At 35.2% G+C, this 26,811-nt stretch overlaps 10 protein-coding genes across 10 annotated transcripts; 3 read left to right on the top strand and 7 right to left on the bottom strand. All coding sequences in view use genetic code 12, as the record gives it.

Moving 5' to 3' along the window:
• Positions 1 to 101: 101 nt before the first annotated feature.
• On the bottom strand, positions 102 to 2,579 carry OSH3 (oxysterol-binding protein related protein; the record flags this gene model as incomplete). Its single annotated transcript, XM_049408293.1, has 1 exon — positions 102 to 2,579. One exon carries the CDS (start codon positions 2,577 to 2,579, stop codon positions 102 to 104), a length of 2,478 nt encoding a protein of 825 aa, XP_049266234.1.
• A 738-nt stretch (positions 2,580 to 3,317) lies between these two features.
• On the bottom strand, positions 3,318 to 4,793 carry J8A68_000431 (uncharacterized protein; the record flags this gene model as incomplete). Its single annotated transcript, XM_049408282.1, has 1 exon — positions 3,318 to 4,793. The coding sequence occupies one exon, from the start codon at positions 4,791 to 4,793 to the stop codon at positions 3,318 to 3,320; it is 1,476 nt and encodes a 491-aa protein (XP_049266233.1).
• A 1,935-nt stretch (positions 4,794 to 6,728) lies between these two features.
• On the bottom strand, positions 6,729 to 11,204 carry CDR3 (Cdr3p; the record flags this gene model as incomplete). Its single annotated transcript, XM_049408272.1, has 1 exon — positions 6,729 to 11,204. The coding sequence occupies one exon, from the start codon at positions 11,202 to 11,204 to the stop codon at positions 6,729 to 6,731; it is 4,476 nt and encodes a 1,491-aa protein (XP_049266232.1).
• A 2,468-nt stretch (positions 11,205 to 13,672) lies between these two features.
• On the top strand, positions 13,673 to 16,288 carry SPO75 (Spo75p; the record flags this gene model as incomplete). Its single annotated transcript, XM_049408261.1, has 1 exon — positions 13,673 to 16,288. The coding sequence occupies one exon, from the start codon at positions 13,673 to 13,675 to the stop codon at positions 16,286 to 16,288; it is 2,616 nt and encodes an 871-aa protein (XP_049266231.1).
• Positions 16,289 to 16,302: 14 nt separating this feature from the next.
• On the bottom strand, positions 16,303 to 18,363 carry J8A68_000428 (uncharacterized protein; the record flags this gene model as incomplete). The annotated part of the gene is made up of 1 exon (XM_049408250.1): positions 16,303 to 18,363. One exon carries the CDS (start codon positions 18,361 to 18,363, stop codon positions 16,303 to 16,305), a length of 2,061 nt encoding a protein of 686 aa, XP_049266230.1.
• A 1,454-nt stretch (positions 18,364 to 19,817) lies between these two features.
• On the top strand, positions 19,818 to 20,291 carry J8A68_000427 (uncharacterized protein; the record flags this gene model as incomplete). Its single annotated transcript, XM_049408239.1, has 1 exon — positions 19,818 to 20,291. The coding sequence occupies one exon, from the start codon at positions 19,818 to 19,820 to the stop codon at positions 20,289 to 20,291; it is 474 nt and encodes a 157-aa protein (XP_049266229.1).
• Positions 20,292 to 20,415: 124 nt separating this feature from the next.
• J8A68_000426 (uncharacterized protein) lies at positions 20,416 to 20,841 on the bottom strand (the record flags this gene model as incomplete). The annotated part of the gene is made up of 1 exon (XM_049408227.1): positions 20,416 to 20,841. The coding sequence occupies one exon, from the start codon at positions 20,839 to 20,841 to the stop codon at positions 20,416 to 20,418; it is 426 nt and encodes a 141-aa protein (XP_049266228.1).
• Positions 20,842 to 21,616: 775 nt separating this feature from the next.
• On the top strand, positions 21,617 to 23,404 carry J8A68_000425 (uncharacterized protein; the record flags this gene model as incomplete). The annotated part of the gene is made up of 1 exon (XM_049408216.1): positions 21,617 to 23,404. One exon carries the CDS (start codon positions 21,617 to 21,619, stop codon positions 23,402 to 23,404), a length of 1,788 nt encoding a protein of 595 aa, XP_049266227.1.
• Positions 23,405 to 23,495: 91 nt separating this feature from the next.
• J8A68_000424 (uncharacterized protein) lies at positions 23,496 to 25,169 on the bottom strand (the record flags this gene model as incomplete). The annotated part of the gene is made up of 1 exon (XM_049408205.1): positions 23,496 to 25,169. The coding sequence occupies one exon, from the start codon at positions 25,167 to 25,169 to the stop codon at positions 23,496 to 23,498; it is 1,674 nt and encodes a 557-aa protein (XP_049266226.1).
• Positions 25,170 to 25,578: 409 nt separating this feature from the next.
• J8A68_000423 (uncharacterized protein) lies at positions 25,579 to 26,607 on the bottom strand (the record flags this gene model as incomplete). The annotated part of the gene is made up of 1 exon (XM_049408194.1): positions 25,579 to 26,607. One exon carries the CDS (start codon positions 26,605 to 26,607, stop codon positions 25,579 to 25,581), a length of 1,029 nt encoding a protein of 342 aa, XP_049266225.1.
• Positions 26,608 to 26,811: the final 204 nt, after the last annotated feature.

Here is a 26,811-nt window from a genome sequence, read left to right as displayed (position 1 = left end):
AACTTCCTCGTGTATTTTATTCTATTTTATGTTTTTATAAACTCCACTAGTTCTTAATAATAATTACAATACATAAATAATTTCCGCTCGAGAACACATGTTTACCATAATTTAAGCAACCCTTCCCAATTTTGATTCTTTCTTCTATTCCAATAACTGTTGTCACCTTCAATGAATTCCCAATCTCCTTCATCAGGGGCACCTGTGCCAACAAACCTAAAGAAATTAGCAACATGATTTTCATCCGGAACCAATTTTCTTCTCTCTCTTTGTTCTTGTTCAAGTTTAAGTTTCAAATCTTCGGCGGTATCAACATCTCCTCTAATAAAATGCTGCAAGTCAGGTCTTAATCTTGAATCAGTTGGTGCCATTAAACCTTTTTCAATATCGGTTATTACATTCAAAGTACCGGCAAATGAAGTAAATCCATACTTCTTATTTGTTTGAGGTAATAATTCACCTGCTTCCCAAATACATTTTTCAGCAGATCCAGCTTTTAATGTAAACGAATCGGTCCAGTTACCAGTTACGGTCAACGGTAACTCTTTTCTATCTTCATCATAAGCCTTGACAACAACTCCTTCTGATCTTCCACTAAACATACCTCCTTTACTAAATTCTGCAATTGCCCTTAATCCATTTGAAGATTTAACAGTAATGGAACCTGATGGTTCGGCATATGTTTCACCAGCAATAATATTCTTAACTAATGTAGTTGGTTGGCTCCAAGTGAAAACTTCACCCGTTTCTTTGATGGTTAAGATAATTTTCCCCTTAGTATTGACTTCTGAATGCTTACCCCAGAACTTTTGAGTTGGTGAGATTGCAAATCGAAGTGTCCAAGTATCACTTTCAGCAAAATAAGCATAGACTGGAGGTCTATGAACAACCTTTTCCGATATCATTCTAAATCCAAGATCTTCACGTACTAATTCATATGTTTCTCCAAGTAAAGGCGTGAATGGTTTACGTTTACTTCTTTCTTTAATACGGAAAGTGGAAAGATAAGTTAATGCAAATGTAGCAATTCTTAATAAACGTTCACCTTCTTCATTTCCAGTCTTTAATGCATTTGAAAGCACATCGCTATATTCAAGTATTTCAGCAAACTTTTGTAATGCAGTAGTAGGCTCATTATAGGTGACTGGCATAGCAATGGTAGATAAATCTTTCCCAACATTCTTACGAACAAAGCTTAGAATGGATGGAGGTGTATGTGTACAAATTGCAATATCTGGAGTTCGTTTAACAGGTGGATGTGGTAAGGGGTATAAATCTTCTGATTCGCCTGCTCTTGATAGACTCTTTAATGTGGCTGCTTCTACAGCCTGTAACAATAGGTCTTCTGTTTCTTCTTCGTCTTCTGATGAGCTTGAGATTAAATCGGAAATCTGTTCTTCTTCCTCTGGTTGTGGTTTCTCTCCATCTTCTATAATCACCACACCTACATCCTCAAAGGTTTCTTCGGCATCAAAGAAATCACCAGAAAATATTGAATGATCTTCACTTAATAAAGAAGGTGTTCTAGTGATAAGGGCTTCGGATTTTCCAAGTAATACTGCAATATCAAGTGCAATTTCATTTGCTAATGGAGATGGGGTAAGCTTTACTAATCTTGCCATTTTTTGAGAAAGTAATTGTAAATCTGCTTTAATTTGATTACTTTCATTTTCTTCCAAGATTGGATGAGTCTTGTAAGCATCTTGTTTAATTGCATTAAATGCATTTACCCATGCGTTGAAATCAGCTTTATTGATTGTTTTCAAATGCCAAACTTCCATACCTGAGTCAATAATCAACTCTCTCTTACTTGGGTTTGCGGAAACAATAGATTCTTTAATTGGCATTTGCCCGCGTAATTTATTGTCATTCACTCTAAAATAGGATAATGTTCCATTTTTGAAATTTAAAATAAAGTATCTTTTGGAAAACCCTTGTAACTTTTTCCTTCCCTTTTTTAACATAATACTTTGCATAACATCCGATTTTGGTCTCAATTGATCAAAAACATGTTCATCATCTAAAGAAGGAGCGTCGTGGATTTCAATTGGATTTGGTGCGGCTTCATGGGTTATGATTCTAGCACTGAATGTAACTGTCTTTCCAACTGTCTTGGAAAAGGAATTGTCAAATACAAAAGCATACATTCCTGATTTTGAAACTTCAAATTTTCCACGAACTAATTCTTTACCAAGTAATCTATGATAGTTTTTGACTAAAGATAAATCAGACTGACTGATTGTAGAAAGGGTTGCTGATCTTGATTTTGATTTATAAGCACTATCACTTCTTGAAATTTTATTGACTGATGATACTGAAGTTGATCTCATTCTTGATGAAAAAGGTGGAGTTGATGCACCACTTGGAGGTTGTGTTATGTTGACAACTGAAGATGAGCGAGAATTATGTTCTAGGAATGGTGGGCTTTGAAATGTAGCATCATCATCTGTTTCTTTCTTATAAATTGCAAAATTGATTGATCTTTTGAGAGGTCTAACTTCCCATTCAATTGTCGAATTATCCGGAGCATTGATCCACTTTATTAAAAAGTCTTTTGAATGTACTTCTAGCTTTTCCATTCTTGCTTAAAGGTAATCTGAAAATCTCTCTATCTGTGATATCTTTTGGTTTAGATTTATATAATGTACTTGTCAAAGCGTAATCACTGCCTCGTTTTTTGAAAGTAAACAAAGGCTGGGTGTTATTTGGGAGTGTCAAAAAAAAATTCCAAGAAATTGAAAACCTCCAAGATAAAAATCTACTGAATACCTCTTTTTTTTTATACGTAATTAATGAAGCTTAAGAAAAAGAGGGCTGTTAATTTTGAGGTTGAAGATGTATACTGGTGTTTGTTGGGTAAGATTTGAATCAAGATTGATGTTTTACTTAAATAGGTGATTTTCTGGGTGTTTGGTGTTTAAGATTTTTCACATGAATTGAATGTGTAAACCCACAAAATGTGGTACTTAAATATGATTTGATAGATTTTGAGAGTGTATTAATAATTTTTTGGTACTAACCACACTTCACAAGCGACAAAGTGTTGCCAAATATAGAAAAGCCCACCTGGGGGGGAGTCAGATTCAAAATTCAATTGTTGGTTTCAAAATGAGTTACAATGCGGAACCAACAAACTTAAATTCCTTTGTTTGACATTGTTTTTTTAACTCTCATTACATCATGTGAGATGTGCTGCAAATAAGAGTACACGTGAGAGAATGGAAGAGACTACAAGCTTTGCCTTGGTGTAAAGAAAACATCAACTGTAAATTCGTGTCTATGTAAATTCTATCAAACTACCTCTCTCTTCTCTCTTCTCATAATTTCAAATTCAATCGTTCATCTGAATTACTTGAAGTTGCAAAATCAAACATATCTGGATTTTCTTCATTCATTGAATTGGTATTATTATTATTGTTGTTGGTAAACATATGAGGACCTATCATTCCATTTGTAAATCCAGATGATGCTCCATTTCTATTTCTAGCGAATAATAAATATTGTAATTGTTTTCTTAAACTATTTATCATTATTCTTTGAACATTCAAATCTTCTCTTAACATAAAATTATCATTTATCAAATTATTTATAACACTTTCTTGTTCATTAACTCTTGATTTATTCATAAATGGAATTAATCGTTCATTAATTTCATATTTCAATCGATCTAATTCAAAATTAAGATAAATCAATTTCCCTTGATCATCCATAGATTGTACTTTATTAATTTCTTCAATAGAATCATTATATCCTAAATTAGTAATTTTACCTTGTATTATTGAATCAAGTATCTTATTTATTTGTTTTTGTAAGAATTCATTCTCCAGTGATAATGAAGTCACTTTATCATTAAGATTCTTAAACGCTGGTAAGAATTGATATAATTGACAATTATTATTTTCCAAATGAATTTCTAATGATGTTTCATTTGATCCAATCCATTTGCAACCAATTTCATTAGCAGGACATTTGAAATGTCCAATCTTTATACAATTCTCTTGATGTTTTACAAGATTCTTAAAAGGAATCATATCATTCCCACATAATTCACATGTCTTATAATTAAAAAGACATTCTTTTTCAAGATGATTATGGTAAGAAATTTGGGATAATTTTTGATTACAAAATTTACATTCAAATATCTTATGTATACATTCATTTTCTTCATCTTCATTAACTTTCTGTTGATCTCCTTCTCCTTCGTCTTCATCTTCATCCAGTTGGTTAAAAAACCTTCTTTCAACAATTAAATCACATATAGAACCATCTATTCTTTTCCCATTACATCTTACACCAGTACGAGGACATTCGACAAGAACATGATGTTCCAATTCCCAACGAGATCCAGTCCATTCACACCCTCTCTCGTGATTTAAACAATATACTTTCAAATCATCAATCAAATTGGCCACTATCAATGGTGTTGGAAATAAATCATTTATATTTGCAGAATCTAAAGGAGTTCTATCCAATGGACAAAATCCTGCGGTTTCATTCTCATTGCTATTACCATTTCTCGCATTTTTTGACATTTTGAAACATTCATATATACATTCTTTACAAAATGTATGTCCACATATTGTCGTTAATGGATTCATAAATGGTTGTTGACATATTGGACAATTTAAATGATCGGTTGTGGATTTATATTTAATGTTTCTCAAATCTGGTCTATCATCACTTTCTAGTAGGTTAAATGAGGTTGGATAGTTTTCTATCCTTATGGTATCATCATACAGTATTACTTCGGTATCTTTTGTTACCTCGGTAGAACGGTTGCTGGTAACCGACATGATTAATAATTACAGGTGAGACTCTTATAAAATTCTTTCTGGGGTTATTTTCTTTTTTGAAATATATTTCAAGTCCTATCAAAGGTTATTTATCAGTGTTCTTCGTAGTATAAAAGGGTACTTTAGCGGTATGGTACTAAAGTCCTCTACTCTTGCGTTGTCTGATGTGAGTGAAACTGGAGATAAGAATTGTGACGAACTCCCCACTCCCTTCTCCCGAAGAAAAAACAATTTAGGCAATTAAAAAAAAGTATTGCGCTTAACCTGCAAAAATCAAAAAAATAAAAGGTCGTACCCGGATTCGAACCGGGGTTGTTCGGATCAAAACCGAAAGTGATAACCACTACACTATACAACCATTTTTTCAGTTTGGAAATATACGATTTTTTACATCCTGACAATTTGAGTCACGTGATCATTTTTAAATCATGAATAAATTGTTCAAATATTGTTTGGTTGGTTTTTTGACATATGGACTTTGTTTCCGAATCTGATATATTGCTTTCGAAATTATTTTAATTTGTATTTCTTCAATTTTTGTGGTATAAACTGAGTGCAAAATATTTTGGTGGCGTCTGGAAATTTTTGCAACCATTCAACAAATTTTTTTGCAACTTTTCATTTTGGATGGACAAGAAAATAAAACAATCTGTTATGGGAAAGATTCGAAATGGAAATATGTCGGGAACCTATTGTAGTTGACATCTGGGGTTCCTTAAGAATGATCAAGTATTGAAGATCAATTCATTCGGTTGGAACTCTTGCATCACTTTTTATCCGCTTCTAATGCTCGAAATCTCGAGACAGATACAAAGGAAGCCATTTTACATGGCTAATGATATTCGTGTGCTTAAACGTCGCCAAGGTCATCAGAAACTCAAACACTGATGACAGCCCCTCACCAAACCTACCCTCTGATCTGAAATTTATAGGTCCCAGACGTCCGGGTGCCTTTCAAAAGAATAGGATGTTTATCCAACTTTTTTCATCATATCAAGATATCCATGATTTTACGGAGCATAGAATCAAAGGGCAACTACTATAGCTCCTTTAGAGTCAATCCATCTTGAATGAAATTGGATTCCAATAGGGCCCACACCCTTATATTGATTCCACGAGATTCGATTCGATACCCAAATATTTGACTGTGAGTTCTAAAGACGAAAGCTTTAAAGTTGGTTTGATTGATTGCAGAGTACTGTTGAATGGCTCAATACTAAACTTGGGAACATATGGAATATGGACGAGACAGGATATTCTGGATAGAAACAGCGATTACTATATAGGCTTAGGAATCTAGTCGTCTACATCAAGGGACGACTCGTTCGTAAGCTGCACCAGCAATGAAACTCAGTTTCCATCGGTAGATCCATATAATTAATCACTGTTTCTAAAACACTTCTGGTCACATCCATACTACAGATGTTTTAATAGCAAGTAGTTTTACAGTAGACTAGAACAAATCAAACCAACGAAAGCATATCGACTTTGTTGTTCTTTATAGAAAACCAAAAAAAAGGAAAAGAAGAACTTTTGTAATTTCAAATTAATTAAACCAAAATTTAACGGGGTATTTATACTTGTCATTTTTGGTTTATACTTTAAGGTAGTGTACAGCAAAAACTGGGAATAGATTAATTTTACTTGTTTATATTCCAGAGTCTGGGTTTTATTGGTTCGCTTTAGACCGCGTTTCCCGTTACATAGGAAATTGTCTACCATGTATTATTAATTTTTATGACACAGCGACGGAAGGAAAATGTTTAACGAATGAAAAGTACTGGACCTTTCTATAAGGCTCATCCACAAATAGTGCCAATTCTAATAACAAAGTTGAAGTAAGGCTCACTAGTTAGAGAGAAAGAGCTACATTTGCGATAAATTCATGCTGAAGAAGTACATAAAATAAAAATCTATAATATACATAAAACTATTCTACTCATGATCTTCTTTAACTGTGTAAAGATACTCCCAGATACTAAACCTCTTATTTTGTCTATTTCCTTTAGGTACTCTGAAAAGCCAATACATGACAAAGGTAGCAAACATATTAAATACAATAAACCCAATAAAAATCCCTGTATCACGACCATAATTATCTATACTTGAATGAATAGCAGCAAGGAATTGATTGGTCTCGCTCAAAGGACAATATTGACAAGTACCTTCTGACTCTGGGTTTAACAAATATCCCCCAGCAATTGACATATATGCACCAATGTAATCCTTACATTTTTGTCCAACATTTTGCGGTTCGAATTTCACAAGTTCCATGGGGTCACACCTAATAGGAGCATCCGCAATACCAATAGACATAATAGATGAAACCAAATAAGTTAAAGGATTTGCTCTATAAACAAACAACCAAAATTGTGGCATGAAATCTTTGGTAGCGATGATACCACAGAATGTCATACAAATCGTCAACAAGAATGAAATGATATTGGCTGCATTGTCAGCAACTTGATTGAATGAGATACACAATTGAGCTAATGTTGAACTGAATATGAACATCAATGTTATACTAACCCACATAAAGGCACCTCTCTCGACAACAGTATGGGTATACACAGCATTTCTGAACAATCCTACTGGATAATACCAAACAGCAAACGATACAGCAGCAGCAACAATCTGATAGGGTATTTCAGCAGTTATTTGAGCGGCAATAAATGCCACCCATGAAAATGTCCTCGATGGTCGTTCTCGTGCTTCATATAAGTCTCGCTGGGTCACAAATAATGGAACATATTGTTGGGCTAAAGTTGTCAATACCACAAACATCATAAATACTGAAAGCAGTTGATTCCTCAAACCTTGAATTGAATTACTTGACATGAAAAAAGTGAAACCATTGAATGCACTACAAAGAATAGCCATGGCAAACTTGGAATAGATATATGAAGGAGTTCTCCAATACTGTTCAAATAATCTCTTAAGCACAATAACATATTGCTTTCTCAATGGGGATGCATAGGTCTTGGAAGATTCTGGATCAATTGGTTTGGACATAATTGAGGCTGATTCTATACGATCAAGCTCATTTTGAACTTTCTCATATTCAACTGAATTTCTCCATACCTGGAAATAATCTTGGTTTGCTGTAGAACCAGGAGCAGCCCCAATAACGTGTAACATCCATTCAGCTGGATTTGCATCAGGAGGACATCTTGGTGCACCGTTCTTTTCAAAATATCGAATGAGGGTTTCACAATTATATCCAAATTCACCAAAGTAAACTGTTTCACCACCAGCTTGTAAAAATAAAAGCCTATCAAATTCTTCTAATAATACTGCTGATGGTTGATGGATTGTACATAAAATGGCTTGACCATGATCGGCTAACTTTCTGATTAATTTGCAAATGGACCATGCTGTTTGAGAATCTAAACCAGAAGTCGGTTCATCTAAGAAAATCAAGAGTCTGGGTTTAGCAGCCAATTCGACACCAATGGTTAACCTCTTCCTCTGTTCAACATTCAAACCTTCTCCTGGAACTCCAACTATTGCATCTGCCCACGATCTCATTTCAAGCAAGTCGATAATTTTTTCGACATATGTTTCCTTTTCAAACTTGCTAACATCTTCTGGTTGTCTAAGATATGCTGAAAATCTTAAAGCTTCTCTAACTGTAGAAGTTTCCAAATGCAAATCTTGTTGTTGAACATAACCAATAGACCTCTGGAATGAATTATCTAATGGACCACCATTTACCATTCGTTCACCAGATGTAATGATACCCGTTGTCAATCGATCACTTAATGCATTTAATAACGTAGTCTTACCAGCTCCTGATGCACCCATTAATGCAGTAACTTCACCCGGTTTGACCCATCCATCTACATTATTCAAAATGGTTCTTGTTTCCGACTTGATTTTTAATGAATATGATAAATTCCTCCAATGAAATATGTTTTCATTATCCAATAATTTCCTAGTCGTTAAACTTGTGGAATATCCAGAAAATTGTGAATCGGATTCAAAATGACTGGATCTCTTATGTTCCCTATATTCCCTTTCACCACTTTCCAAATCATTGAACAATGCTTTTCTCCTCCTAATATCGTCCTTCTTAAATACCAATATTTCTCCCTTCTGGACAGCATCACGATTGTATTCCATACAGATTAAAGTAGTGAAAAATAAAAACACAACAAATCCAACAAGAATGAAAAAGTTTCTCCAAGCATTATCCCATGAAAAGCCATACGCAGCAGCAATGAAAGCATCACCCGAAACACGATTCGATCCTGGAACAGCACCCAAAGTTGCACAAGCAACGGATTTTCCTGATCTTGGATAAGGGAATCCACTGGGTATCATCATATCACACGCAAATTCTCTTCCATGAAATTCATTTGCAATTAAAGCTTCAAATGCATATGCCATTGGATTGACGTATCTGATCCAACGACACCAATCCAACATATATGGTGTTGGGATTGCAAAACCGGTAAAAGTAGCCAATGCATATAACATAAGTGAGGATGGTGTCATAGCTTCTGATAATGATTTGGTAAATGCTCCAATTGTACGAAATAAATGAGACATGAATAATGTTGCCATTAAATTGATTAACAAGAAAAATAAAAATGCACCAAGCTCTCGTTTGAAATTGACCATCATGTATAGAGTGACGTTGAAACAAATACTGGCAATTATCTTTAATGGGAAATCACAAATTATGGAACCAATTGCATGTGCTGAAGGTGGGTATAAAGCATATTGTCGATGTTTCTGTATAACTGGTCTACTTTGATAAATGGCATAAATTTCCAACACTGACGAATATGAATTGAAGACAAGTGAGAAATACATCACAGCAGTTCTGTAAAAGAATGAAGATGTCACTGGCTTTAATCTAAAAAACACTGATGATAAGATCAAACTCATTGCAACGTTACCAAGAATAGTAAGTACTGGAACCAACCAATCTCCTCTTAATCTTTGATATTCTCTTCTAATGATATATCTAACTTGCTTGGATAATGAAACCACATAAGGGGATCTTGACATGGCATGCTTTGATTGTTTGGCTTTCTTGGCTTCATAGACCTTCTTCTTTGTTTCGAAGGTTTCACAATTTTCCAAATAATCATCTATCTCTTCCAAGAGTGCTTCTCTTTCTGGTGATCTTCTCCAACATCTGTAGAATTCCTTAGGAGTAGTAGGGACTAATTTTTCATATCCTGGTCGTACGAATCTCTCAGCAGGATTGGTGATTGATGTTAAGAAATCAGGAATGGTTTGACGTTCAGAACAAGCAAATCCCATTCTTTTAAAATATTGTGCAGCGCGGGAAGCGGAGCCGAAAAATATTTGATAACCTTCATATAAAACAATCACTTTATCAAATAAATCAAAAGCATCTTGTGAACATTGATAAATGGCAATTAATGGAGTATCATTCAAGATAGATGCTGATGTTTTCAATGACGAAATGAATTCTAAGGCTGTGGCAGCATCCAACCCACGTGTGGAATTGTCCCAACATTGCAATGAGGATTGAACCAATGAGACTTCGGCAAGAGAGACCCGCTTTCTTTCACCACCAGAAACTCCCCTAATAAAATCATTCCCAACTTTAGTATTTCTAGTGTGACTTAATCCATAAGTGGCCAAAACAACATCAACAATATGCTTCGCATATTCTTCTCGAGAGGAACCAGCAGGTCTGTTTCTTGGTGTCTTCATCAATGCAGCAAATTCTAGAGTTTGACCAACAGTCAAATTTGGAAAATGAGTTTCAGTTTCAGCACAATATACAATTTCTCCTCTCAAGTGTTTTCGTATTTCTTCTGGGGTTATACCATCATAAGAAATTATTGATCCATCAGCAACTTCAAATCCATCAGTATGACAAGCAATTGTTTTCAAAAAGGTTGAACAACCAGCACCAGGTCTCCCCAAAACTACTGTAACTTCACCCGGTCTGATTAAACCTTCCATTGGTTTTAAAATATCAAACAGAAGTTCATCATTCGAAGCCCTGAAATAATTGAAGAATTTGGAAGCATATTTGAGAACACCATTGGACACAGTAGTTTGATAATCACTTTCTATGGCGTTCCCATAGACCCTCAAGTTTTTATAAGCCACACCCAATTTGTTTGGTTTATAATAGTCTGAATCTGATTGATATAGGTGCCACATATTGCGAACCCAACGTTTCGAATTGAAATGAGGTGATTCAGGATCTAGTGTGGGGTCCCTTTTATCTGTGATTGGGTTCACTCCAATTGACTGACCACACTCTGAAAATACACTTTGGGTATCAGTTCTGTATATCTTCTCATCTTGAGTTATGCGCTTTGCGACAGAAAGGATATTTGTGGACGTATCTTTTTGAAAAGCTGAGTAGTAGCCCCTGTAAGGATGGCCATCCAGATGACGATGGTTATTCGATGACATATCTATAATTGGGTATGCACTTTCTATAAGTAGTGAAAATAGCTGCCCTTTCTAAAAAAGAATGAAAAATATAAAGTAAGTAGGTTACTTTCTTAAAATAAAATTTATAAAAAGACTTTAATTATTTAGAGAAAGATGGGATATATTTATTTAAAATACCTTCCTTGATTATTGGTAAGCAGTCTTGCATAAAATTACTGAAAGTGGATGCAAAAAAAAAGGATTTAAAAATAGTAAGTGAATCTTGCCGTTTGTTGTGGTGAGCATCTTTGTCCCCCTTTGAATGAAACAAAAGCGTTAACGAAAGCAAAAGGAACTTCTTTAACCGAAGTCCTGCTATAATTACTAATTATTAAATAAAGAGATTCTGCATACCATAGCAAAGGGCCAACGTGAAACATACCATTGCCCATCTTATGTAATTGAAGTGGCTAGATCTGAGGATAAATTGTTAATGTAGAAAGCAGAAGTTTCTTTTTAAAAAGTTCGTCCATTCCTTCACAACAACTCCAGAATAAGAAACGGTATCTTATAGAAGTATAAAACCCAATTTATGTACTAATAGAAGGATCCATTAAATCTACTTATTTTTCTCTACTTTCTTTTGTCCAACTGATTTTTATTTTTCTTCTCAGAAATTCCTAAAACAAAATATTTTTTTAGTGCCAACCTTATTTTTTAAGGTTGAATAAGCCACTGAGTTTAAAAAAATATTTAGCAACACTTTACTACTTTAGGAAATTTCTCCAAATTGCAAATCCTCCATATTAAACCAGAAACTAGAACTAAAATTACAAATTTATTAATTAGGAAATATTTGAGGCTGAAACTGGGGAATTATCATTGTCAAGATAATTTTGGAAGGGTTATTCACCATTTGTTAAATCCTGTTCGGCTTCAATGTATACCGGGCTAATTGTTGTTCTCTTGAGACGCTGTTTATGAGCTGTGAATTATTCATTATTCTGGAGTAAAACTGGCAAGCCTTAATTTTTTGTCTAGTTGTAAAAACTCTATACACTCGATTCCCCAGGTTCTCGCTTATTTCTTCTAGATATTTTATAATTTCACTTGAAATTTTCTAATTCAGTCTATTTTTCACTCATTTGGAGGTTGACAACGTCTTTGCGTCTTCGGTTTTTTAAACAAATGACAATATTCCTGAAAAAGAAATGAAATTACTTCTCTTGCTGCTCTGTATATTTCGCGAATGTTTTTGGTAGAATCTTTTGCTTTGTATGATGTAATGGAGAGGTTTAACAAACCAAATTAGGTTGTAGGTTATAATTAATGAATTGAGAAATACTGTGCATTGTTTCTGAATTCATTCATGGCTTTTCTTTTCAAAGCAACTATAGCTTTTCAGATAATTTAACAGACTCAAATTTTAACCAATATCTCTGTGGATAGTCCGAAAAACCCTTGGTGGAAACCATTGTGATATAGACTAAAAAAATTGTTTAAGGAGGAGGGGATATCGTTGTTAAATATCTCCTATTGTCAGGCAAATGGAACACATTTGTGCAGTTGTTCACACGGCATTGGCTGATAAGCCTTCCATATAGACATCCCCTCCCTTAGCTTTAGGAACGGACGCATATGAAAATTAAACTCGTTCTTTGTAATTAATTGATTGTAAACTTATATTTTCTATGCGTTATTTGTCAGGAAAAAAAATCACCTGAAATTTGCAACCGCGAAACAAATCGAATTTTGTAACTAAGGTACTGTTCCAAACCAAAATTTAACACCAAAAAATTAAACCTTAATGTATTGGCATCGCATCAAGCATCTCAAATCCAAAAAAATGCGCAAACCCGGAATCGAACCGGGGGCCCAACGATGGCAACGTTGGATTTTACCACTAAACCATTTGCGCTTTGAAAATGCTCCGCGACGGGGAATTGAACCCCGGTCTACCATGCGACAAACGGTAATTCTAGCCACTAAACTATCACGGACTTTTACGAAACTTTTTTTTCATAATTTTATGGACTCATATTTATGTCACGTGATTCTCAAATTTTATTTTGGATTATAACTTCCCCTAACCCAGGTATATTTCCAATGTAAACATTCTGGTAGATACTTGAAGCGTTCCTCTTTGTTTCGCAATTGTTCAATTTAGTAAAAAATACTGTTTAGATAGTAATAAAATTTTGGGAAGTATTCGTCTGAAAACTGGCAAAAAAGAATCTGTTCGAAGGTTTTGTAGGTTAAGAAGGAAATGGTTTCCAACCATCAATAATCACTGGCTTATTCTACTTAAATAGGAGATAAAAGTAGAAACAGGTATAGCATCATTCTTTTAGTTGTTCTTCTAGTTAGAGTATTTCATATTTTTATGTCTGATGTAAAGAAAACAAAAAAAAAGAATGGCTGCAAAATGTTTGGTTGAAGAATTTAAGTTCACAAACAAATAAAAATGAACACGCAGATACTAAACTGAAAACTAAACAACGAACCAAATGCTGACTATAACTTCATCAGAACAATATGATTATGGTGCTCTAACCAGGAGCTACATGGGAATATTCAATTCACAAAGGTTTTCCAGATTTCTAAATACAACACAAACTGGAGCCGCCCACTCCGCGTCAGGACTCGACTTTGGGCTATTCATGAAAACGCTATTCACATCATTATGTTTCTGTACTATTCAATTAACCCTATTTTGTCTATTTCGATCAGTTTTTAATTTCCTATATCAACCACGATGTTTTTGTGTACCAATCAATGAAAGAATGGAATGTCTACCTAGAGGATTTTTGAATTGGATAATCCCAACATTGAAGTCGAGCATAAATAATTATTTATCACTTGGATTAGATGCATACTTCTTTGTTAGATATATCAGTGTTCTCCTGTTATTCTTTTCAGTTTTAGGAACTTTGAATATGATTATTTTAATACCGATTAATGCCACTGGAAGCAATGCAGAGTATTCAGCAACAGGGTTAGATAAACTTAGTCTTTCCAATATTTCCAATACCAAAGTCGCACGATTAAATGCCCATTTCATTATGGGTCTTCTTACTATTGGATTCTTTCACTGGATGATAATCTATGAATTCCAATCTTTCGTAACCATTAGGCAATCGTATCTTGTTTCCAATACTCATAGGAATTCTATCATGGCAAGAACTCTTTTAATATCTAATATCCCATACTATTTACAAGATGATGGGATTCTTAGGGATCTTTTCAAGATTGTTCCCGGAGGCATCAAAAACTTTTGGGAAGTTTATGATTTTGAAAGAATAGATCATGAAGTTAAAAAAGCAGAATACGCCTTGAATATACTTGAACAATCTCAAATTTTGGTACTACGGAAATACTATAATCATAGATATGGACTTCTTGGTTTCAGAGACGGATCCGTAGAAGATGAGACCCATGATATGCTTGACTTTTTGCACAATCCCAAAAATGAAATTCTCTTCTATCCTCCAATATACCTAGGGCTAGTTAAGGTACCGAAATTCGACAGAAGTTTTAGAGTACAACTAGCAGGTTGGTTAAGAATCTTTCGCTTCGAGAAGAAGCATGTCATGAAAGATTGGGCAATCCAGACATTGCAGGACTGTATTACATGTATTGACGAGGAAAAATTAAAGTTAGCTAATGGTCAATTAAGAAAACATAATAAAACATTTGTCGAGTTTACTACCCAAGAAGGTGCATATATTGCCCATCAATGCTTGCTTTCACAATCACAAGGTCATCTAGACAAAACTTTAATTGAGATCAACCCTGCAGATATAATTTGGAGAAACGTATCAAGAAATGACGGAGTTGCTTGCAAATTCGAAAAATACTTAGTTACTGTGGTCTTTATATGTATAATCATCCTATATGTTATTCCAGTTTCATTAATTGGATTAGTATCTCAGATTCCATTATTGACTCAGTTAATGCCATTCCTTAAATGGATCTATCATTTCCCGGAAGAAGCAAGGGCCACAATATCGGGGTTTCTTCCTTCTATATTATTGACAATATTGACTGAAATCGTCATGTATACTTTTAGGTTTCTCACATACTACAAAGGGAAGACAACTGGATGTGAGGCTGAGCTAGATTTGCAGAAATGGTATTTTGCATTTCTATTTGTTCAACAATTTCTAGTGGTTACCATTCTGTCAAGTGTTACTGTTATCTGCCGACAAATCATCGATCAACCTACTTCAATTCCGGTGCTTCTTGCAACCAACCTACCAAAATCGGCAACCTTTTTCTTTCAATATATTTGCCTTAGGGCATTTGCATTTTGTGGAAACAATTTCTTAAGAATAGGACAGCTAACACTAAGCAATACTTTATATAAGATCATTGATAATACACCAAGACGTAAGTTCAAGAGAGTTACCAGTTTACCAAAGATTAAGTGGGGAACTACATTTTCGGTATATTCAATATACGCATGCATCAGAATATCATACTCAATAGTATCTCCATTAATTTCCATTTTTATAATATTTTTCTTATGTCTTTCAATCCTTTATTACAAATATGCATTGAAGTATGTATATAGTCATATAAACGAATCAGAAACTACGGGAAGGTTATACCCAATTGCATTGCTCCATTTGTATACTGGAATATATTGTCTTGAATGTTGTTTGATTGGTGTATTTTTCCTTCTGAAGGATAAGAAGGGTTCCTATCCTATGAGAACACACGGATGGATTATGACAGGAATATTATTTCTTACAATATTTACCAACACTTTAATTTATAACAGATACATTCCCCATTTTTCGAACCTACCGATTTTATCGGATAAAATCTATAAAGAAACTCCTCAGAAACAGGATAACCAAGTATGTGATGAACCAGATTCGACTTCAACGTATTACCTGAATAGGAAATTGATGTATTTACATCCCGCTTTCAAATATGAACCACCAAAATTATGGCTACCGAAAGATCCTTTAGGGTTTACAGAATTGCAAATACAAGAAATTGAATCCAAAATAGATAGTTTACGAGAAGGACAAACAACTGGTGCACTGGTGACATTTGTGAAACCTTTCCACACACTTAAACTACTAGTATCTCAAGCTCCACCAGATTATAAATAAAAGTGATAGTGCTCTTATTTTCCATAATCATTCTCCAACCGACGCAGTATCCTTAATCGTATTAGCATTTCTCTCCAAGTGTGAAGACTTCTCCATTTCCTTCTCAAATTTGCCAATCTATAATGTTGCATTCTTCCAGAAAGCCAAATTTTCTTGATAGTAGTGGCATCCTGCACTAAAACAATTACTCCTTCTTTAGTTGGTATGGCTTGTCCGGCTTTTGCAAAGCTGAATCCAGTTACTACAGGGACATATTGGATTTTATCCTCGATTTCATCGTGCTTCAATTTCCCAGAGACATAGTTCAGTAGAATGCGTTCAATTTCGGGAAGCTTTAACCAGATACAACCTTCAGGTATCATATTCTCTCTAAATATTTCAATATTACCATATTTGTTTCTTGGAAGGACAGGTTTTCCCGTGACATCATAGGCGACTTTCATTTTTATGTAGGGACACGTCTGGGAAAAGCTATATAGTTTAGTTTCATTGTGTTCTGGAGTATTGTTTAATATGTTTAGATTATAGATTCTTTTATTGTATATTGTTCTTGGCGTTAAAGCTTTTGTAGTCTTGATCGGCTTGCCTATTTCTTCTGGCTTCACTGATCGTCCCAAGAATTTCCATTGGGATTCCGATTTTCCAATCAATAAAGAATTCTTGAAATAGACAGGCTCTTTTCTCGAATCTAGTTTAATAATTTTGAGACATTCTGAATTCGGTATGATCACTTCATTATAACGCAAAGTACTCTCGGTAATAAAGTTTGGGCTTCTCTTCATAGCTGAGAAGTTTGTTGGAATTACATAATTTATCATTGCCGTGTTTCTTAGTCCATCTAATTCCAAATTATCAAAGTGAGTATACTCTTTATGTCTATTAAAAATTCTTATCAAAGACTGTAGCAAAAGGGAAGAACGACCCAATTCGGTTCTTAGATCCAACCTATTGAACCATCGATACGATATATCCTTCATATATCTAGGACTGACATCTATAATTAAATTGTCTTTGGAGAAGCTCAATACATAGTGCATTGACATTTGACAAAATTGGCTCTGGATAGGGTAGAACCTGTCCGTGTAATAACGATGTAAGTTGCCTTTGGGGGTGGTTCCAAATCGCTTAATCCTAGTTAAATTCTTTTCTTCCTCATAGAAGCACTGGGTCTCGATAATTATGACTTCCGAAGGATCAATAGGGTTGATTAACTCTGTCCAGAAATAGGGAAAGATTAAATCGTTATCCTTATTGACCTTTAGAATCTCTTGATTTAGCTTCGGCTGCCGCTTTTCATTTTTACTTGTATTAAGCAACGGCAACGAAAAAACCAATCGACTTTCAAACCCTATACTCCTTAACAAGGCAGTAAAAACTTCGGCACCTGTGTCTCTATTATGCTTAAATTTCTTGACAATGGAAAGCAAATCACCTTCGGACAGAATAGGTTTCGCATTCTGAGGAAAATAATCCTTGGCATCCTTTCCTGTAGGCATATATCCAAGAACTCTCAATCCATTAGAATCATGCTTGAAATTTTTGCGAAACCATTTGATCAAATATTTCAATATATAAATCAAATGCTTATCTAGTTCTAGCTTGGCTTCAGGGGACATAGATTCAAGATTCTTTCTCAGCTTGTTAAACTTCTTCAAATGATTAGACATTAGCAGATCAGGTAGGAGCTTCTTCAATTTCCTTAATACTCTTTGATTAGAGAGTAGTAGGTTCCGAATTCTCGCGTGTAGTATATAGATAACCATACTCAAATATTGCAAACTGACTCTCTGTTGCTTTTCTTTAACCAATTGTAGTAATTTCCGTTTTCTATTCTCCTCTTCTTCATCCCTTTGGTCTCTGATGATGATATTGAATTCATTGGGTTGATCCAGTTGTGCTGAAATTTCGGGAATGCTAAAGACATCTTCCCAATCAGAATCACTTAAACAATCTATATCTGGCTCTTCTAATTTGATCTTCTTAGAGACCGGCTGATCATCATAAGAATCATCGGATTCATCATAATCATCGTCACTAAAGACGAATAAGCTCTTGGTTGATTTTTCTTCACCCATCCCAAGTGGGATAACTCAATTCAAAGATAAGATGGAACGAGAAATTCGTCGTTGGAAAAAAAAAATCCATTTTTTTCCTGCATATGGTTTGGCACACTTCCGGAAAAAGTGCGACTTTTTTTGTTTATTTAGTGGTCCTCAAAAAAAAAGATTTGTTTTGATTTTTATTCACCACTTTCTTTTCCCAACTTCATTAACAAATACCTCTTATTTACATTAAAACAACGTCAATCAATCAATTAAACCCATCAATCCATCTCTCTCAAGACAGCGCGATGTCTATAATACCAATTTACATAAGTTTTTCAAATTTCTCAGTTAGTTAACCAAATTGAAAGTACTTTTCATGCTTCGACAAGCTTGTGGATGTCCTTTCTGTATGTTTTAGATGTTTCAGCATGTCTGAATGTTGTTTCTTGGTATCATATATGATTGTAATACACCTTAACTATCTAATTCATTGATTTGAGGTCATTTTATACTAAATTATATGGTTATTCTCTTATGTTTTCGACTAACTATTACAATTTGTCTTATAATTTTCACACTTAGTACTTTTTTTTGATTAAGTATTTACTAAGACAAATTTTACTAAGAAAAAAATGTCGTTGACGACATACCGAATTATAAACAACAATATGCAGGAAAAAAAAATCAATTTTTTTCCAACGGCGAAAAATGCGATGGAACCATCTCTTTTTTCGTTCCCACCAATTCCACCAAAAGAAAATTAAAATAGAGACCAACTATAGAGATTATTACTTAGCGAAAAATTACAGCTTGAATATGCTAGAAGATCCATTGACAGTATTACTGTACACCTCGCCTGTAAATATGGCAGAGCTGTAAAGCATACCTATGCATATGACCATCTGATATTAGAGCTTCAGATCGCAGACTTCTGTATGAGCGTCAAGAAAAACTTCAGATTGCGTGCCTTTGCATCAATTAAAGAAAACCCCAGAGCTCCGAAGTTTAAGACAATTTCGGTAAGTGCCCCAATTAAAGAAAACCTCAGAGCTCCGAAGTTTAAGGCAATTGGTTTGGAAAGTGCCCCTATTATGGGAAATGGTACCACATTTGAAGGCATCCGTTTTCACACACTCTTTCGAGAGAATCGACAGTAAAAACTCCCAAATCTTGCCATTGTCAGTTATCATAGCTCGATAGGGGTGCTTTGCTAGTTTTAAAACCAATCTCATTAGACTGAAGACATTTCTTGAGTATTGATTTTATAGTGGAGACTACTCCTATAATGAAAAGGGCCACGAACGTGTAGTGTATTGGTTGTAACCCTTGAGCATTTACACTTTACAAATGAGTCAGATTACGTGGCTTCTACTTCTTGTATTTAAGCTTCTCAGAAGGACACTTCTTTCTTTCACATACTATCACTTAGTGTATTCTCTTAGATAGATATATATCAAATTTGAAACAATTAACAATCCAAAACTATGAAGCTCGTGGCTTTACTCTTAGTTGCAACTCTCAATATCGCAACAGCTGAAGAAGACGACGTATTGACTAAATGTGTAGGGGCATCCATTTATCCACTTGAAATGTGCACAGGTGTTTCGGATACGGCACAATGTTGGTGTGATTTAGATGATGATTACTACGAAACGAGATATCAATGTGACTACGCTAGCTACAATGATGATTCTGTCGGCTCTGCTGAAGAAGTAAGACAACTAGTCTGTGACCAACTCGGCGTGAAACCAAGCAATAAAGCCCAATCCCTGAATTCGAATTCTGCTTCTCAAAGTTCCGTTGTTTCTGCAACTACTAGAGCCAGCTCTAGTGCCGCTAAAGGAGAGTCTACATCTTCCACCTCGACTGCAGGTTCGTCTCAGACCACAACTAACAGCAATTTCGCGGCTGATTTGAAGGTCAGTTTGTTGGCTTTGTTGGTGGCTGCTTTTATTTAGAACTTCCCTCTTATCTTTATAATCCAGATTTTAAGTTTATAGTTAAACATACAATATATGCCCAAAATTATATCGATATTAAATGTAATATACCTAATATTATTGTATCATATCTATATCCTATCTATTCGTGTATTATTTTACTAACTTCAAGGAATTCTGGAATTAATCCCCATTGGTTATTCAGCTCAACTGTAGTATCATGTCCATATAGCACCAATTTATCAAACTTTGCAGTAGGAGTAAAAGTAGCAAAACTTTTAATATCTTCACTACCATCCTCATTCCCAACTCTACCTAAATGTTCAGACCTATTAACAATATATCCACCCACATCATTTGCTTTCAAATCTATAGTTTTACCTACAAGCTTACAACCCCTAAAATATGCAATATCTATTTCTGTACCATCATTGTGGGTTTCTTTCATCTTTGAAGGAGTGAAATAATCTTGTGTCTTAGCTGGACCTGTGTATTGAATGTGCATCGGTAATAAAGATGCATTGATTACCGGAGTAGCATCATCGTTTAGCTGAATTTTATTAGACATTATGCTGCTATTATGACAATCCAATGGAGAGATGGAAAGTTGATGTAGTAAGATCGAAAATATTAGTAAGACGCGTTTGGTAGTGCATAAGGGAACAATTATATTTGGGTGCGAAATCTTGGAATTGGAGACACAACATTCATGGACGATCTTTCTGTGTCCTTCGTCTGACAATACGAGTCCCTCAGATACCGAGAGCTCGCGTAACTTCAAGCAATAGTCTTCTTAAATGTTTATGGATTAGTATAGTTGAGTTTGTATTAATCAGCAAACCAACCTGACCATCCCCCTCCCTCCGTCTGAATGTCCGCCCAAGCCTTGAGGGTTGCAAGCAGATGCCAAATATCTCTGGCAAAATGTTTTGAATCTAAGTCTCTATCAGTGACTTCAGTTAAAATCCAAGTCTTCCCCGACAATCCAGATGTTTTTCTAGAAAACTCTTCAAAGGAATCTACTTGGATGTGGGCTTTTATACAGCATTTCATTGGGACCCAAGGAGTATAACGAATTATACATTATAGGTATGAATGTTTCTTGTTCTTGTTAATTTATGGGCACTATGGCTCGTTTCCTGTTTCTTTAATTTTATGGTCAATTTCGCAACCACCACCACAGTATGCTTATTAATTCAAAAAAAATGTGGAATCCTTATGCGGCCCTAACCAGGAAGCCACAGTTTAATTTTTCTGTTCTATTTTTTATCTTGCACTAAAAATTTTCAAATTAATTACAATGAACCTAACCTCCCCACAAAAACCTCCAATTCAGCAGACCCATGACAACAGACGACCAACGAGAAGCTACTGAAACGGATGAACTCCTTCATCACCCTCATCTATGCCCAACAATAATCCAAGATACATCAGCCGGTCTGGCCGGTCTAGTTGCAGCCGAACTCGCTGCCGAAGATGAAGGACTCTTATCTCCAACAATCTTAAAAACCCACGAATATGGCTCGATACACAAACCAGGCGATACAGAAACCACCTACGAAATAGACGATCCGCATGGAGGATATGCATTACCGAAAAGGCAATTATATACTGTTGTATCCAGTATCTTTATGGGAGCTTTTTTGGCCGCACTTGATGCAACTGTAGTCACCACTTTGTTGACCTTGATTGCGTCTGATTTGAATGCCGTTTCGGACATTTCGTGGATTGCAACTGCGTATTTATTATCATCGGCTGCGTTCCAGCCTATATTTGGGAAATTATCTGATATTTTTGGAAGAAAAGTATTGTTGATTTCTTGTTCGATTTTGTTTGCTATTGGATGTACGATTTGTGTAACTGATTCATTATTTTGGTTAGTCGTGGGGAGATTTGTCACTGGATGGGGAGGATCTGGTTTGACTTGTTTGGGTACTATTACTATGTCAGATATAATTCCTTTAAGGGATCGTGGATTTTATCAAGGATTAGCAAATGTGTTTTTTGGATTAGGTTCTGCCTCAGGAGGGATTATTGGTGGATTGGTAGCTGACAGTTTGGGTTGGAAATATGTTTTTATATTACAAGTACCATTGGCATTGATTGTAGGATTGGCTATTCATTTTAATTTGAACTTACCTGAAGGTTCTCCAGGATTGGGTGCACACGGTCAAGATATAAGACAAAAATTAAAACGAGTCGATTTCTTGGGATCATTCTTCTTGGTTACTTCGTTAATGATGTTCTTAATCGCCGCATCCGTGGGAGGAAGAGAAATCGCCTATTCTTCAAAGACATTTATGGGCTTATCAGTGGGTGCATTACTCTTTTTAATTGCATTTGCATACACTGAAGCCTATATTTCCGAAGAACCAATTATCCCAATTGAATTATTAGGCAATCGAACCGTAGTGGCATCCTCATTAACCAATTGGTTCTACACCATGGGTATATTCACCACATTATTCTATGTCCCAGTATACTACACCTCAGTCATGGACTTCACAGCCACCCAAAATGGATTAAGATTGATTCCAAATTTCGTAGGGGTATCCTTTGGATCTGTCGGTGCTGGACTCTATATGAAGAAAACTGGTCGTTATTACAAACTTGCAGTCATAGCTGGTATTGTTTCCGTATTGGGTGTATCTAGAATCGTGGCAATCACCCCGTCTATACCTACTTGGCAACAACTTTTGTTGTTATTGCCTTCTGGGTTGGGATATTCGTGCTTGTTAACAATCACATTGCTTGCATTAATAGCGGCCGTACCAATGAAGTATCAAGCCTGTACTACTTCGATTCAATATACGTTCAGAGCAACTGGGTCTACTTTGGGAGTTTCCATCGCATCGGCAATTTTTCAGAATGTGTTGTTGATAAGATTGACCAAATCTATTAATGATCTCGTTAGTGATCAGAAACAAGCATCCAAGATTATTGAAAAGGCATTAGCGAATACTAATTATATTCGAGACGCACCAAAATATGTTCGTGGAGCAATTAGGGAATCATATGCTGATGGATGCAGAGGTGCGTTTATATTCGCATTGGTTACGGTTGTACTTGGATATGTTTCTTCATTATTCATGAGAGAACATAAGTTACATACCAGTATGAATAGGGATTAGATATTTCATAGATATTGTAGAAAACCGTAGTTTAAATTAGTTATTTATTGATGCAAGAATTATTTATTTACACAAAATATGCTAAAAAATGCTAATGATGGTTTCTTCTCTCCGAATCTTGGGTATTAAGACTCTTCACACGATATTGGTGGTGTGTACCACTCATGACAACAATATTTGGCTCATCTTCGTCCTCTTCTTCTCCGTCTTCCGCCATTCGTTCAAACGATAACAAAGAACGATGCTTTTGAAGATGATGGTGATGTTGATGACATGGATTTGTACCTTCAAGAACAAATTCAGAAACATGCCTTGCTATTCCCGGTCTCGCTTTTGGAGTCAAGCTGGACAATATATTAGACGCATGTATTCCAACTTGGAAAGGAACAGGCGATTCACGACCACCTCCTGGGGTTCTTAAAAATGGTGTATGTGATCCGCTAGTTGTTGGTGGAGCTAATAGTGGAGAAAGAACGGGTGACATGATTTCATCTCGTCTGATTGCTTCTTCAAGGGCTTCTTCGATAACTTCTTCGATTAATTCATTTTCAGACGTGATGTTGATATTGACCAATAATACAGATAATATTATGCAAATGATTCCGAGGAAATACAAGAAGCTAGTCTTATGATGTTCATCTTTCCCACTGGTGAAAAATAATATGATATAGTCGATGAAAATGGTGATGGGGATTCCTGAAGTTAATGTAAGTGAAACAACAAGTGGACTTGTAAGTAACATAGCCAACATTGCTGCATAGTCTGAAAGTGCCGAAAAAACCCCATTGATCAACACACTTGCCATAATGGAATTATTAGGAGGCAATTCAAACTTCTCAATTCCAAAATGATCAAGAATGTACAACAAAGGTATTCCAACCAATAAAGTAATTAATCCAGCATATGCAAACAATCTTCGTTCATTTGTAACCTTATTGCCAGTTCCACATTTCAATTTCATATTAATTAAATATAAGGCATACATCAATGCTCCTCCTAATGCTAACAAATTACCCAATTGAGGATTTTTCAGTTCAAATTTATTTCGATGCTTATTTTCACCTACAGATTCTCCAAAATTAACCATAAACACCCCTAAGAAGCTGCATACAACACATAAGACTTTCTTGATTGAGAATTTCTCAATTTTGAGAAATACTCCAATTACAAGCGTGAATGCTGACGAAGTAGTTCCCAATACTGTTTGATTTGAAGCTGATGTGAATTGCAATGCCTCCATGACGAATGAATTGTATAGATAGTAAATGAATGCGATTTGTACAGCTAGGCTCCATATCTCAGATGTAGTTAATTCTATTGGATTCTCGAAATCTTCCGAGATTGTTTTCTCTAATTTGGTGTTGGTGATGTTGTTGACAGTGTCTCGAGAACTACTTTCTAATAATGGAGTTGTTTCTTCTATTGAGGGAACTACTAGGGCAACGGAGTCTTTCCTTTTGCTGCCAGTAAATACGCGTTTTATTCCATTGAAGATATCAGGAACGAAATTGACAATATAACTTGAACCAGAAATGACAGCAAATAAAAATGGTTTAGTATAACTATCTCCCTTTAGAACAGCATTGACCAATTCTAGACCTATAATCCAAGTAGTAACTGAAACTACGAGTAATATGATCCCCCATCTATAATTCTCTATTTCTTGATCATTGATTATTTCCACTACTTCGATGGGATCTGAGGTTATCATTGGGGTATGACTTCCGTGGTTTGGTGAGAAATGTGAAGGTCGTTCATGTGGCATGGTTTTAGTTGTGTATGGGTAACTTGAGAACTCGTGAGAAAGAAAATAAAGTTGTATTGGATGCTTGATTTTGATTTAACCAAAAGACGTCATTCATTCACTGATGATGAAATTCAATTTTCTGATAACAGATATCAACCAGATAGAACAATGTGTTACAATGCAACCATTCAATTGTTTCTCTGGCGGAACAATGACAAAAATAGAAGAATGCGCCCCATCCCAATTAGGAAATAGATGTCTCGTCATTTTTTTCTTTGCTATCGGTTATCGCTTCCCTTTTCCTTTGCAGATAAGGGTCAGACGACATGAAGAGAGTCATTCATTTCATTTTATAACAAAAGGGATGGGGAATGAGATTCTTACAATTACAATTATATATACAATAGATACAAAGAATTAAACAAAGCTACTCGCTTTTCCAGCCGTATGTGGCTGCCAATCGTCTTTTTAAATGTTCAGCCGCACTGATACATTCATCATCATTCTCACGTACACCTTCCCGTTTAATATTCTTAACCAATTCACTAGGAACTGGTTCCAAAAGCGCATCATCATTAGGATGACTGAAAAAAGCAATTGAATATCGGTCATGCCCAGTTTCTCGTACCGGAATGGGGAATTTAACTCGATGAAGAGTTGATTTCAAATATCCCGAAGTCCAATAACTTAATAAATCACCTATATTCACCACAATTGGTGGGGCCATACCTTGGAATTTATTTGACCCTGGTACAAAGGGTACAGCTTCCCAATGTTTCGTTACTGGTGAATAGATCTCCAATCCTTCTTCATGAGGTTTTTGAAATAATAATGTAATTGACCCATAATCAGTATGTGCTCCTGCTCGTATTGTCGTGTCAGGATCTAAAGATTTCTGACCAGGATAATGAAGTAATCTAAACGTTGAACCCGAAGGCTTTTCAGGAGCACATTTTGTACCAAACCAATCTTCTCCCTTAAGATCACCAATATCTTCAATTTTGAAACCTCGTGCAATGAATCGAAGTATTTTAATTGATAACTGATATAATTTAATTATGGTTTCATTTATCAATGCTTCTCTCTTGGGATCTTGAGTAAACCAATCAGGTATTGGTTTAGTTGATTTCCCAGTAGTAAAATCTAAACCACTGATATTTAATGCTTCCTTTGGATCACCTTTTTTCTGATGAATTGGATCTAAAGTTTCACCTCCAAAATCAGCATATCCATGATTAGTTTCATCAATTGCATATTGTCGCTTATAGTCATGAGGTAAGTGGAAAAACTCTCTTGAAATTTGAAATAATTGATCCACCTCTGCTTGGGTAAAATTATGTCCTTCTATAAATAAAAATCCTTGAGTTGCTGCGGCTTGAACCAATTCTTCAGCAGTTTCTTGATCTTCATTTGATAAATCAATTATTTTAAGTGGATTTGGCTTAATAACAAACATTTGTTTCTTCCCTTCTAGATCAATTGAAAACACCTGAATGACGCATACTATTCCTTCCTAAGTCAGAATAAGGAGTTTAGAGATTTTGTAGATTATTCGGTAAATTTCAAGATGATTTTTTAAAATTTTTATTTTAATATTTTATACGGGGTACTGCATTTAAGTACTGACCCCTATTGTGATGTGAAGGACCTGCCAAGATAT

Source organism: Hemisphaericaspora subhashii (genome assembly GCF_019202705.1).
Source record: "Hemisphaericaspora subhashii strain CBS 10753 chromosome Unknown scaffold8, whole genome shotgun sequence".
Classification (NCBI taxonomy): domain Eukaryota; kingdom Fungi; phylum Ascomycota; class Pichiomycetes; order Serinales; family Debaryomycetaceae; genus Hemisphaericaspora; species Hemisphaericaspora subhashii.
This window is presented reverse-complemented; position numbering and strand designations above follow the sequence as displayed.